We start from the raw sequence: 15,156 nt of genomic DNA on the forward strand, positions 1-15,156 counted from the left end.
TCAAGCCCTTTCACAGCAGTTGATTATCCCTCAGTGACTCGAGTTTGACCTGAAATTGAAACTTCACGTGTGAGATGGCTTTCCAGATATCGTACCTGAACCTCTTGTATTTTACTTGGTCGCAAGATCTGAATGCCATTGATCTGGGCCTCAGCAGATGTGGAACTCATGGTTCATCACGGTTTCTGGTTGGGGAAGACTCTGACTGATTTTGTTGAGACACATTCATCAGTGACTGTGCTTGTAAACTCTGTGATAACTGTGCTATATTCATTCAGATCCTCTTGAGTCCTTGAACACAGCCCCCTCCACTGACTCGAAGGAATCCTGCATCCTTTTCTCTGCTTCCTGCGACCACCTTTTTTGTCCTTACCTCTGGAGCTCTTTAGCTTCTATGCTGGTAGGAGAAGGTCAGCCAAGTGATCAGATTTCCCAAAATGCGATCTAGGCATGGCATGGTAGGGATTTCTAATCGTAGTGTAGCAGTGGTCGACTGTGTTGGAACACCTGGCATTGCAGGTGATGTGTTGAGAATAATTGGACAGAGATTTCTTCAAAGAAGCCGGATATAGTTTTGAAGTAACCAAATTCAAACTGACTATGTGTCTACACGTGCTAAGATTTTTTTTTGCCACATCAAGTATGGCTCTACACATATCCTGTTCAGTCATCGTCCATAAAATCTAACTCACCTCTCCAGGTTGCTGAGGTAATTTGTATCATATTTTCTGAATGAATAGAAGAGAGGGAGTTTTTTTAATCATGAAAACTCTGATTTAATCTTTTCTTTTAATCTCTTCATTGCCAAGGTGACTCAGATGGTAAACTACAATAGACCTCTTACTAAAGTTAGGAAGTTTACAGTTATGCTTCAGTCTTTTCAAAAAGTAGCAGTGCATTCCTTTCATCTTCTTTCCTGTGGATATGGTGTGTTACAACTTGACCAACTGAGCTTTGGAAAACGGAGGAAATAGCTGCAGGTTCCAGATATCCAGACCAAAGCCTCAATGCCAGCAGCACTCAGTGTTAATAATTCAGATCAGTGATTGCTTACCAGAGCTGGAAAAATGAAAGGGGGAAGGATGGAGAGAGAGAGAGAGAATGTTGCAGAGGTCACTCGTGTCACTTTTTCTGAATGAACAGAAGGAATAGGGTGTAGACCAAAGTTGTCCAAATGACCATGATTTTCAGTTTCAGCAGTTAGAAATAAAAGAGTAGATGGAAACCAAGGAAAAGATTGAATCAACCACTGAAAATAAAAGTCTGTTTAACTTCAATTCAATATCGAGTCCTAAGAGCTGAACTTGGCCACAAAAGAGATGCTGTTCTTTGAGCTTGTGTTGGGCACTATTAGAATGGTATGGGAGATCAAACACAGTGGTTAGAGTGGAAGTAAGCTGTTGTTGGAGAGACTACATCTTCAGCGCTGAATGTAATAAACTACGTTGAAAACAGCAAGTGAATTTTTGCTTCATCTAGGAGCGTTTGGTCCTTGGATGATGGGAAATTGAGACTGAAGGGCCTAGATAGAAAGATGTGGAGAGAATGTTTAAAATAGTGTGAGAGTCCAGGATTAGTGATCCAGTCTCAGAACAGAGGACTTTCCTGTGGAACAGAGAAGAGAAGGAGGTTCTTTAGCCAGGAGGTGGTGAAACTATGGAATTAATTGCCACCTGTGGCTGTGGAGGCCAAGTCATTTGGCGTATATAAAGCAGAGGTTGATTGGTTCTTGATTAGTGAAGGGCAGCAAAGGTTACCGGGAGAAGGTAGGAGAATGGAGTTGGGAGGGAGAATAAACCTGCCATGATTGATTGATGGAGCAGACTCGATTGGGTGAATAGCCTAATTCTGCAATTACGTCTGGTGGTCTAAGCATAGATGTAAAAGGATAAATTTAGTGTCTGATTTTGTGATTAAACGGGTAAATGCTGTGAGAAGGGGAGCAAATCATTTACACCCTTCCTTAAATAAGCAGACTGCTACTATGCCCAGTACTCTGGATGCAGTCTCACCAATCCTTTGTATTACTGAGGCATGATCTCCCTATTTCTGTATTTAATGAACAATAATATTCTATGAGCTTTCCTAATGACCTGCTGCACCTGCATAGAAGCCTCTTCCACAGGAGCACCCAGATCCCTTTATTTCTCACAGCTCGGCATTGCCTCATTATTGAAGTATTTTTTTAGTTTTCTAGCCAAAGTGAATACGTTTCCTTACCTAGTTTCCATTTGCTAAACTGTTTCCCACTGGCATACCCTTTCTGTATTACTGTCTGACTTGTGTCCTTTCCTCATTTTATGATTCTAGCTGCCTTTGTGTGTTCAGTAAAATGAGCAACTGTACTTTCACTGACTTGTTTGAAGTAACACTCACATGAATTGTGAAAAAAATTGAGGCGCCAGCAATGGTCCCTGTGGCACACCAGTTGTTGAATCTCGCTGTCTAGAAAAAGATCCTTTTCTCTGTTTCCTGTTAACCAGGTCAATCTGCTGTTCAGAACAGTATTTTCCTCTTCACCATGAGCTGTTATTTTCCATATTACCCTTTCATGTGGCAAGCTTATCAAAGTCATTATGGAAATCTATGTAGTGTACACCCCTTTTTTCAAATATTAAGCTTATCCTTTATCTTCAGCACCTATTACTTTCTCAATTCCAGTGAAACGATCAAACATTGTTTCCTTTTCACAAAACCATGTTGACTTATCCTGATTATCGTTTTATCCCCAGGTGCTCCACTATCACAGCTTTAAAAATAACTTCTAGCATTTTCCCTTTGACAGATGTTATGCCAATTTGCTGGTATTTCCTGCAGCCCCCCCCCCACCCCCTTTGGAAATAAGTGAGTTATTTTCACTTGCACTTCCTTAAAACTAGTGTGATATTATTCAACATTGGGGAAGTCAAAATAGACTGAGTGACTTTTTTTTTGCCAAACCCTCCTGTTAGCCTGCAATGGCTTTTACTTTTACTCTCCATCCCACTTCCACTCTGACCTCTCTGTCTTTGATTTTATGCTTTTCCAATGATGCCCAGTGTAAGCTGGAAAAACTACCCCTTTCCTTCCTTCCGGGCACGTTGCAACCCTTTGGTACAAAATTGAATTCAAAAATGTGAGCTAACCAGCTTTTCTTTTTGCTGGGGATATTCCAGTTTCAACTTGTTCCTTTGTTTCTTAAGTGCTGGCAGTTTGAAATGGCAATTTTGTGACAGCGGCTTTCGTGTGTGGCCTGTCAGTGACAGGTATCATGGTCAGGGGGATCTTGGATCAATTCCATAGTGTTCCTGAGATGGAAATGAGCAGCCAGAGGCCATGGTCCACATCAATACCAATGACACAGGCAGGAAGTATAACAAGGTCTTACAAAGTGAATTTAGGGGGTTGAGTGCTAAGTTAAAGGAGAGCCTCCAGACTGGTGTTGTCAGGATTGTTCTCTGTGCCATTTGCCAGTGAGGTTAGAAATAGGAAGATTATGTAGTTTAACACGTGACTAAGAAGATGGTGCAGGAGGGAGGGTGTTGGACTTTATCAGAAATTCCTGCAATGCCCATTGTTCTGGCTTTCACTTTAGATTTTACATTTTTAAAAAACTTAAACGTTTGAAGAGATTTGATAACTAACTGCTGTGTTCATACATCTATTGATGCTTCTGGACACATCTTCAGTGATGTTCCTGAAATCGTCGGGTGTTTCGGGTCTTTCAACATCATACAACCTCCTCCAGGTGACCCAGCCGGGGCTGATCAGACCCCAGCTTGCGTCCAGATGGCTAGCTACTTATGACTCCATGGCTCCCCTCTTTTGAGCCACAGCCATCTTGAGGCCCTCTCTGCCGCATTGGTGGTACTGCGGATGGCTCTCCTCTTCCCCTCTCCCTCGATGCCCAAAATGCTGAACGCTCTGACTAAGGAACGGGCTACGAATCCCCTACAACCAACCTTCACTGGGAGACACCGAGCTCTCCATCCAGCCTGCTGACAGTTGCTGACCAGTCCTGCGTACTTGGAGAACTTCCTTTCAAAGGCCTCCTCCAAGCTATCTTCCCATGGGACTGTCAGCTCCAGCAGCACCACTTGCTTAGTAGACTGAGACACTAGGACAATCTCTGGTTGCAGGGTAGTGGCTGCGATATGGTTGGGGAACTTCAGCTGCCCTTCGAGGTCCACCAACAGCTGCCAGTCCCTTGCAGAGGTCAGAATGCCTGCAGATGTTCTTTTGGCAGGTATTGGCTGCTCCCCAGCTCTGACAAAAGTTTGGTCTGCTTGGAGGGTTGGGACCGCTTCGCTCACTCAACGCCTGCACTGACGGCTTCAGCGATGGTCTTCAGGACCTGATCATGCCTCCACCTGTACCGTCCCTCACCAAGTGCCCTTGCGCAGCCGCTGAGCATGTGCTCCAGGGTTCCTCGCTTGGAGCACAGTGGGCACGCAGATGACTCTGCCTTGCCCCATGTGTGCAGGTTTGATGGGCTTGGAAGCACATCGTACACTGCCTGGATGAGAAATTGGATGCGGTGTGGTTCGGCTTTCCAAAGATCAGCCCAGGTCACTTTCCTCTCAACAGCATTCTCCCCTCTTGTCCAAGCTCCCTGTTGCTTCATTCCCACCACCTTGCAGGCTCTCACCTCCTCCACTACTGCTCTCACCTCCTCCTGAACTAGACGACGCCTTTCCTTCCCTCTGGTGTCCATTTGGGGAGGTGGAAAGGATCCTAGCCCAGCTCGGCTTCGTGTGACCACTCCCACCAGCCTCCTGTGACGCAGCCTCGCCTCTGCCTCCTGAACAGCTTCCTCTGCCCTCCACTTCCTGCCAGTACTTACTTGGATCCCTGCTCTAGCCACCTTCGGGTCACTTGAGTCCCTATACTGTAGCACTTCTCTGGCTCTTGTTACCTTGAATTCTTCCTCCAAGGATTTGAAGGGCAGTTGCAGTTTGTTGTGGTGTCCATAGAGTGCGATGCTGCTCAGGCTCTTTGGCAGCCCCAGCCATCTCCTGAGGTGGTTGCTAACCCTCCTCTCTAAGGTTTCGACTGTCGAGATCGGAACTGCATAGACGAAGAAGGGTCACAGGATTCTGGGAAGAATGCCACGCTGATACACCCAGGCTTTAAACTTCCCAGGTAGGCCAGACTTGTCCACAGATTTCAGCCAGCCGTCCAACTCGGTGCAGGTTGCCTGAATGGATGTTGTGTCTCTTAAAGAGCTGTCAAAAATTTTGCCTAAGCTCTTGACTGGCTTTTCTGTGATGGTTGGGATGGCTGTGCCTGCAATGCTGAACCAGAACTTGTTCTCCACCTTCCCTTTCCTCAGCACCATCGATCTTGATTTGGCAGGTTTGAAACGCATCCGGGCCCACTCCACCAGCTTTTCGAGCCCTTGCAGAATCCTCCGGCAGCCTGGGACTGATTCTATGGTGACTGTGAGGTCATCCATGAATGTCCTGATAGGTGGTTGCCGTTGAGCAGAATTCATTCTGGGCCCTCTGCACTCTGGTTCAGCAGAGTTAGTGAGCATGTTCATGGCTAGGGAGTACAGTGTCACTGAGATAGTGCACCCTGTGATGATGCCGACCTCCACCTTGTGCCAGGTTGATGTAATTGCTCCTGAAGAGACCATCATCCTGAAGTTGCTGTAATAATCAGCGATAAGGTCTCCGATTCTGCTGGGGACGTGATATTTGGTCAGTGTGAGCTGCACCAGCTTGTGCGGAATGGAGCCATATGCATTTGCCAGGTTGAGCCACAGCACTGACAGGTTGCCTTGTTCTCTCTGGCCTCCCTGATGAGCTGTGTCACCACACCGATGTGCTCCAGACAGCCCAGCATCCCTGAAATACCACCCTTCTGGACTGATGTATCAATATAGGTGTTCTTTGCTATGTAGGTGCACAACCGGTTGGAAACTGCACTGAAGATCTTCGCCTCGACACACAGCAGGGAGATGATGCGAAACTGATCTATCTGGGTGGCATTTTCCTCCTTCGGGATCCACACCCCTTCAGCCACTCTCCACTGTTCTGGGATCTTCCCCCTTCTCTAGAAGATTCTCAGGACCTTCAACAGACACAGCAGGAGTTTGGGCAGTTTTTGTACACTTTGTACGAGGTGTTGCTTGGTCCTGGAGCCGAGCTTACCCTTGCTTTGCGGACGACCTCTCTGACTTCCTTTAGTTGCAGCTCTGACATGTCGAATTGCACATCCGGTTCAGGTGGGTCTATTAGGATGTCGCATTCTCCCAACTCCTGCTCTCTTTCAGGATCATTATATAGCTTCTTCAGATGTTGGTCTATGTCTTCCTGCGAACAGGCCAGTTTCCCACTGCGCTTCTCCTCCAGCAACTCCTTGGTGAGTTTGAAGGGGTTGGCAATAAAGGCAGCACGTTTTCGGGCCCTTTCACGATGCCGCCTCCGATGCCACTCTGCCTGGCGGAGGACCCTGATCTTCTTTCGTAGTATGCACATCAGCTGGGCCAAGCCAATGCGCTCCTCTTCTCCTGCCTCCTTGTATTGGGACTTCAGCGCTTTCATCTCCTGCCTGATGTTGTGGATCCTCAATGCTCTTTGGTTCTTCGAGTAAGATGTTTTGGAGCCTTCCTTCTCCTCTTCTCCGAACCGTTCAGCTGCGATACTGACAATAATTGTTGTCGTGGCTTGGGGCTTCCTATCAACCCCTCCCTTCACCGTTGCCTCCAGAATTTGGTTAACATCTTCATCAAACTGCTTCCATGTTGAAGTCATGTTAGCTGCAGGCCATTTGATCCGCCTCCTGTTAGACTTCATGTTCGAGGGATTAGTTTGCAACACTTGGAGGTTCTGGGCACTATGGGGTGACTCCAGGCCTGGCCCCTCCTTCGTCTCACCAGGTTGGACACCTGTGCGTTGTGCTGCTCCTGCTCCCGCCAAACACTTCATCCTCACTTGGTGGATCTTCAAGCCGCGATCGTTCTTGCAGATTTTGCCACATGCACACTGCTTCCTCATCGTTGTTTGTTCATTGCCTGGGTCTGATGTCGTTGTACAAATATTTTTCCTCAGTACTGTGTCTGACAACCTAGTATTTTTACTAGAGTGGAAAGTAATTGTGACCTTTTCTGATTTGCTGTGGTGTTTCTTATTGTGGATCAGTAATATGTTTCTGTGTCAGGCATACACCAAATGTCATTGCCTCACCAAGCCTCCATTCGCATGTTGCTGAGGTGGGCCTGCCAGAAGAGATGAAATGCAGTACTGCAACTTGAATTGAAACAGCAGACGCTTTTTTAAAGGGGTTCCATTGAACAGGTACTAACCTGATTTGTGTCAGTTCTATAAACTGAGTTAGTCACTCACCATTCACCAGCAACTCTTCTAATGTTACCCAACTCAAGCTCTCTCAGCACACAAGTCCCAATCTATGCATTCCTCTAATCTTCCTCCCAATCCTCTGGGCCCTGATGAACAGTCCTAGTTCTCCTTGGGTCCAGATCCCTGGATGCCACACTTCTTCTGAAGGAAAGTAGGATCTTTAAAAGTAGCCAACACTGTGGGCACACCTGAATATGTAAAACAGGAGCTTGACAACCAAAAGTTTGTTGACATGATGAACAATGCATTGCTATGGGGGATGATGGGGTTCTGGACAGTTATGTTTTATGTCCAACAATAGGACACAATCCTCTGAAGTGATGGTACAGTGTTCTGTGGCTTGGGGGCGGTTGTTGAAAACTTGTAATCAAACTGATTGGTAATTTGATTAGTAAGAAGTTCTCTTCCATATTCGGGAAGTGATCTAGATCATTAAATATTAAAAACAAAGAACATCTGTACAACTTGTATAAAAGACATGTTTTTAAAATTATTTCTTAAAATTTGCATATCCGGTGAGAACAATCCCACTCCATGAATGATTTCTTTTTCCCACATCCACACTGTCCTTGGCTTTCTGATGTTTTAATCCAAAATGGACCACATGTTCCTCTACTTGGGCAATTCCTCTGGATTGAGGATAACTTGCCTCCATTCCAGTTTAGTTCATACTGAGGTGACTTGAAATAAATAACAGTAATGCAAAACAGTATGGCAGGAAATTTTCCAACGTATTGGGCAACATTAAAGAAATGTATTTTTTAAGGTTAAAGACCTTTCATTATTTTGAAAGAACGCAAAGGGAACTCTGTCCATTGATCTTTTTCCTTTCTTGCTGTGGGCCAACATTATTGCTTAATTCTCCACCTTCACACAGCAATGGATCTATTTGCTTAGATGTTGGAAGTAGGATAATTAAACAACAGTTCATCACTTTGTTGGAGGACTTGTTTATGGAAACGCTTTCATGCTGTGTTCCTCCTAATTTTCATTTTTTCTGTTCTATGGTTCTATGGTTCTAATAGATGTAGCTTTGCTACTAGTTACAAAATATCCTTAACTGTGTTTAAAAACCTCACTGAAGGACTATTTCTTGTATGTTTCCCAACTCTACCCAATTGAATTAGACATGGAAGTACTCTTGCATTCAAACATTTCATGTTTCTTCTGATTCAGTTGGGCAGTTGGGACATTTTATATGCAATTTTTTTTTAAAGCCTGGAACTTACTAATCAAATCCTCCTGTCATAAATCCTCAATGGTATGACAAATAAAGTTAAGATTGCTGCTTTAATGCTCCCCAATCTTTCCAGGTATTTTTCAATTTATGCATTTTGGAGTGAGTAGAGTGTCAATGGACAGGATTTTTTAGTTAAAAATATACACATACAGTATATATTAAGTCAGATTCTTGATAGTCCTAGTTGGTTTGTGAAGAAAAAGAATTTCAGAATGTGTATTGTGTATATTTCTCCGACATTAAATGTACCTATTGAGGTTATTATGCCATTTTTTTCTAAGAGAAGACTGAATCTTAATAGCTAAAAATGTTCCTCTCCTCCTGCCTTCCATTTGGATTAGGCTGTGCCTGTATACACAAATGCAAAAGAGCTGTACATGAGATGCAAGGTTTAATTGCAGGCACTTAGAAGTTATGTTTTTGGCAGATTTTTTTGAACATATAGATGAATATACTAATGATCTCAGCTTTGAGTAATGAGGTCAGGGGCAGACACCAATTTTAGAGATGACTCCATTTCTGTTGACTCATGTGTGGTTTTGTAGAAACAGCAGATTTTTATATATATATATATATATGAAACCCCACTGGTTTCCTTGGCTACGTAAGTCTAGGGAATACACACTCCAGTCCCGCCAAACTCTTGAGATTGAGACGGCTGTTCCACCCCAAATCCTGATTCGTGTCAATGCTATGTAATTTGCTACCCTGTTTCAACTCAGTGCCAAGAAATAACAGACAGCACATTGCATATGATTAAAGGAACTATTTTTCTGAATCTTAACTAAAGGGTGAGAAAAGAAAAAAACAAATAGGGCCCATTATAATTAAACAGTGAAATGTGCAGAAGTTGAAGTTCAACTCTTCCCAAAATTCATGTTCACCGATCCTCGGTCGATCTCGGCACCTTGCTCCATCGAATCATTGTCACGCACCGGGTTGAATCCTACGACCGGTTCTCTCCAGCATCTTCTTTCAACATGTCCCGCTGAACAAAGGACCCAGCTCACATTCCGAAGCACCCATTACCTCTAACCGTAATCCAAGCATTGCTTCTACCAATTGTTTCTACGTTTGCAGTGAGACCTTTCCTAGGGTGTTACACTAGATTGTAACAGGCCCTTCAGGCCCAATGAGACTTGCCACCCAATTACATTTACATGACCAAATCTTGATCCAGGAAATTTGGAGCTGAACTTATGAATTTGTACATTGAAGAAGTGTTTATTTGTTTTCTTAACCAACATTTGTATCACAAATAATATCACAAGGTGGAAGCAGATTGTCTTTTGTTTTAGTTGAAAAGAGCTTGCTGCACAGAAATGACTTGTGCCTTGTATGCAGTTAGGTTCCAATAATCCACCATCCTATCATTAAGAGATGATCATGGGTGTGACCTCTGGCTCACCAGATCCTTAGTTCCCCTGCTCCCTTTAAACTCTTAAAGTTTTTTGGAAAATTTATTTTGCCACAATCTAACATCTCAAAATAAGTGAATTCAAGGTGTATTGATAGGAATAACATTGAATAATTTGGAAGATCTTTCAAGTTTTGCACCACTAAAGTCCCAAGTATGCTGGATTAATAGAATTTTACTGTATTCCTGAGTACTCTAACAGACTGTTATGGATGTACTGTTGAAAGTATCCTGGCTATTTATATCATGGTTTGGTACAATGATTCGAATGCAGAGAAATGTAATGGGCTACAGACAATAGTAGACTCATAAACACAAGAAATTCTGCAGATGCTGGAAATCCAAAGCAACTCGCACAAAATGCTGGGGGAATTCAGTAGGTCAGGCGGCATCGATGAATTTGACTAAGTAGTTGACGTTTTGGGTCGTGACCCTTTTTCAGGACAGGAAAGGAAGGGGGAAAATGCCAGAATAAAAAGATGGGGGGAGGGGAAGGAGAATAGCTAAAAGGTTATAGGTGAAGCCAGGAGGTAGCAAAGATAAAAGGACTGGAAAGGAAGGACTCTTAACAGGAGAGGAGAGTAAACCATATGAGAAAGGGAAAGAGGAGGTGTTATGCAGGTGAGAGAGTGGTGAATAAAAGAAGAGGGAAGGGGGAGGGAAATTTCTTTCACTGGATGGAGAAATTGATGTTCATGCCATCGGGTTGGAGGCTACCTAGATGGAATATAAGGTGTTGCTCCTCACCCTGAATGTGACCTCATCGTGGCACAAGAGGAGGCCATGGACCAACATGTCGGACTGGGAATGGGAATTCAAATGTTTGGCCACCAGGAAGTTCTACTTTTGGTGGATGATGCAGAGCTGCTCGACAAAGCGGCCCCCCAACTAGCGACCTTCAAATCACTAGATGAATGCCTTAACCACTTGGCCACGCGCTAACACCAGAGGTAATATCTACATGGGTGCTGCCTCAAGAAGGCAACACCCCCACCACCCATGCCATACCATCTTGCAGGAGGTACAGAAATCTAAATTTACACACCACCAAGTTCAAGAACAGCCACTTCCTTTCAACCATAGGATTCTTGAGCCAATCTAATAACTTCCTTAGTAGAGGAATACTTTGCATTAAATTAACTTTTATTTGTTTTAATGCTTTTTCATCTTGTAAAAAATTTTTGATTTATATTTTTCGTATGAATGTGATGTCTCTAATGTTATGCGGATGTAATGTTGTTGCAAGCAAGTTTTTCAATGCACCCATACAAGTAGCACCAGTGACCCAGGTTCACTTCCCACTGCTGTCTGTCAGGAGTTTGTATGTTCTCTACTTGACAGTGTGGGTTTCCTCCCGTTGCTCTAGTTTCCTCCCAAAATCCAAAGACATATGGTCTAGCAGAGGTAATTGATCATGTGGGTGTAATAGGGTGGTATGGACTTGGTGGGCCAGAGGGGCTTGTTACTGTGCTGTATCCCTAGATGAAAAAAAACATATCTTTGTTCATATGACCTCACTGAATCCTGGATTTATATTATGCCTTTAGTTTAAAGGTATATTCTGTAGCTTAGTAGTCAATGAAGTGCCTTTGGAAGGCAATGATTGCTTTAATATTCATATTATAAGTTTATTAGTGAAATATGTGCTAAAGGCAATGTGGGAGCACCTTCATCAGAAGGGCTACAGTTGTTCAAGGAGGCAGCTCACTCTTCTCCTTTAGGCTGTGGTTCCCAACCTTTTGTATGCCATGGATCCCTCCATTAACTGAGAGATCTGTGGACTCTTGCATTTCAAGGAGCATTATATGAGGTCACTCTTACCCTTGGCCATTAGGCTCTATAATGAGTCAACTTATAGCTGGGGAAGTGGTGACCCCCCCCCCCCACTGTTAGACTGTTTGTGGTAACTTATTTTTTTATTCTTTCTACTCCTCTTCTAATATTTATGTTTGTGCACTTGTAATGCTACTGTGACACTGTAATTTCCTTTGGCATTAATGAACTATCTATCTATCTGTTAAGGGGAGTTAGGGTTGGATAGTAACCTTGCTGGTAATATGTACAGTAGTTCTTGAATATGTACATTGGTGGAGAAGTGGGAGAAGCAATGATTGGGTCACATCATGTTCTGTCTATGTTTTGAGTAATTCACTGCACACTGTGGCTAGATCAAATTAAGAATACACACTCAAAAGTGATTTCTCCACCAGAGGAAGAATGCTTCCTGTGTCTTTATTTAAATGTTGGCATTTTAATTGCTACTTTTTATGAGTCTACGGAGCTGTAAATATTCACTCTGGAAGTTGGATGCATTTCCAAATGTTAACTATGACAGCTGCTGATAGAGTCGGTAAGTATTCAGCTCAATGGCACCCTGAGCTTTGATAAATGTGCAGGCAAACTGAGCTGACTAAACTGTGTGTTATGTCATGAGGTCAGAAGGTTATGGTCAAGATTAAATGTCTACATGAAGGGATGGAGAAGACCAACATTTAAAAACTCTTAACAATTACCGCATATACTGGGACCAGGCTGGATTATATGTGAAGGCTTAAGAGGAGATTTTGGCTGAGTATTTCCTGAAGATGTGAGTGATTTAGAGTTACAATTAATCAAATTATATACCTAGTTATGAAACATCCATCTGACCCATGTGATCGAATTTCAGTCAACCCCCTCCCCCCCTTAGAAGCTCACTCACTACTGTTGTACAACATTGTTAGCAGTCCAAAAAAACTACTGTATAGTGGTTCTGGTACTGTACTAACAGTTGGATGATATGAGTTTAAATTTTTGGCCAAAAATTCAATAATAATAATATAATATTTGATATTGTGCAATATCTAATGTCATCTTCTTTAAAGTGAACAGTGGTAATTTTGATACCAGCCCTCTCATTTTGTAATCTGCAATGATCGAGTCACAATTTTCACATAGCAGCACATGGTGACCAATGTGTAACTTCTCCAACGTCCCATTTGTGAGATAATACTCACAGCTTCATGCAATATTACAAGATAGATGACGGGCATAGAGAATGGAAACGGGCCCTTCAGGCCCACTCCGGTCCTTGACTACCATTTGCACTACGGCAACACGTCCTGTTTTATTCTCCACACCTACCCTTCAGTTCCCCTGAGATTCCACCACTCACCAACACACCAGCAGCTGCTTAAACTACCAACCTGCACACCTTTCGGATGTGAGAGAAAGCAGAGTATGAGGGGGAATAAGCAAACTCCATATAGACAACTCTCAATGTTGGGATTGAGTCCCCGTCACTGGAACTGAGGTAGCAGCTCCACTTATTGTTCCTCAGTGACACCTTTTTTTTTGGCAATAACTATCCAGAAAACTATATGTACTGTATCATGATGCAGCTATCATCAAGTCAATAAGGTTCAGGAAGTATTGGTGATAATCTTCCACCACCTATCAAATGCTCCTAATGGTGTGCATCTCAAATAGCCTGTGACAATCACGTTCAGCTCCTGGCCTTCATGTGAGGCTTAGCTACTAAACCCAGCGTTATCTTTTCTACTGGCAGGAAAAGGGGCAGAAATGTGTTATTGGCACCTTAAAACCAGGTGCTTTGAGCAGATGGGGCTTGTCAGCTGTGATTGGCAGCTTACCTAGGAGAAGCAAAGCTCTGCTGTCAAACCTCCACTGCCTGGCGGCTTTGCCCACTCATGGAGGAGGTTTCGGGAATAAATCTCGAGGAAAAATCCAGAGCTGGAGTGCCTAAGGCAGTGCTATATTGAGTTCAATGCTGACTGGCAACTCCTGTGACGGCACTTTATTGCTATCTGCCGTTCGTTTGGATTCATCAGCTACACGCAGAGGGAGAGCCTGCTGCATGGGTAACAGCTCGCTGTCTGTATTATACTGCTCTGGCTTGTGTACTGACTTGTGTATCACATAGACGGCTAGGATACTACATCCATAGTCGACCTCAACCAACCAAGGGTCTCTTGGCAATAAATTTTCATTTTTACTAATCTTCTGTTATCATGGTCCAAACTAGGGACAAGAAAAAGAATGTGTTTAAAAATAACTTGTTAAAAATACTAAAAGCATTTTGTTTGATGCAGGAATATCATCTTATGGGAAATGTAAAGATCTGTAATGTTCCTGGGTCATTTCAGAACACTGAGTCAGTTGCAGTTATTAAGCATTTAGAGAAGCATTTTTCTTCTTGAATGAAATATTGACCAAGATTAGTTGTGGAGTAAGAATTTGCTGGATGTACCAGAGAGCACCAATGGGATGGTTGGGTTCTAGCCATTGGGTGTGTTAGTTTGCTCTGGCTTAGTTGCACAATGACTTTATCAAGTAGAGGGTGGTGTTCCTTCAAGAATGCGCTGCAGCAAGCTGGTTAATATTTTGCCTTTTTGAAAAAAAGGCAAAAGCATTATCTTTCTCTTTCCATTTCTGAGGTGCTCATATTTTTTAAAAATGGAATTTTTTGAATGTGTTATTTTGTCACCTTAACATTGAAATTAAATCTGGTTTGGTTCTCTTTCCAGGTAGTTACACCATGTTTGCCACCAGTCAACTATGAGCTGGTAAGTAGCTCTTCGTGCCATTGTTGTTTCTCATGGCAATTCTACAGTAAATGATTGGGGCTCCAGTCACTGAAATGGAAAACATTTAAAAACCATCTAATAGCACTGTTACTTTATTCTGTTAATTGGCTGACAAAATCTAGGTATGGTTGGCTAAATGTGCTCTGACTACAAATTTTGCATCGTGAAGTGCTATATGTGGGGACCTTGGACTGAATTTGTCACGTGGTTGGAAAGGTGAGCACAGCTAGCGAGAAGCAAACATGTTTGTTGGCCATGTGCCAGTATTAAAGTTCACATTTTTCAACTGGTCATTAGAATGTCACTGTTTTCTTAAATAGTAGTTTGGAGTCCAGGGAACTAAAGGGCCTTGGTCTTTAAAGCTGAATGTGGATAAATGAAAACATTGTTTGGTCAACATACTGAACCATAATGCATGTTAAGGAGCAGCATATGCCTGCGGGACCAAACAAATCCCCAGTGAGAAAGACATCGTTTTGTGTTCTGGTTTTCTATTCATTTATGCTGGGTTCAGCCTGAAGCACCGTTTATGTAACTTATGTGGCCTTTCACCTGTGGAACAGATAATCA

At 43.1% G+C, this 15,156-nt stretch overlaps 1 protein-coding gene across 10 annotated transcripts in view; it reads left to right on the top strand.

Annotated features, from left to right (window-relative positions):
- LOC134344347 (tensin-3-like) overlaps positions 1 to 15,156 on the top strand; it is a 453,918-nt gene that overhangs the window by 214,381 nt on the left and 224,381 nt on the right. For 9 of the 10 annotated variants that reach the window (XR_010017422.1, XM_063043978.1, XM_063043980.1 and 6 more), the window contains one exon: positions 14,527 to 14,565. Coding sequence is in view for 6 of the 10 variants with exons in the window: in XM_063043978.1 (XP_062900048.1) it covers positions 14,527 to 14,565 (39 nt within the window). In the remaining 4 variants the exon portion in view is untranslated. Of the gene's footprint in view, positions 1 to 14,382; positions 14,437 to 14,526; positions 14,566 to 15,156 lie in introns of those variants that run through there. The other variant, XM_063043986.1, reaches the window with a different exon arrangement.

Source organism: Mobula hypostoma, chromosome 3 (genome assembly GCF_963921235.1).
Source record: "Mobula hypostoma chromosome 3, sMobHyp1.1, whole genome shotgun sequence".
NCBI classification, from domain to species: Eukaryota; Metazoa; Chordata; class Chondrichthyes; order Myliobatiformes; family Myliobatidae; genus Mobula; species Mobula hypostoma.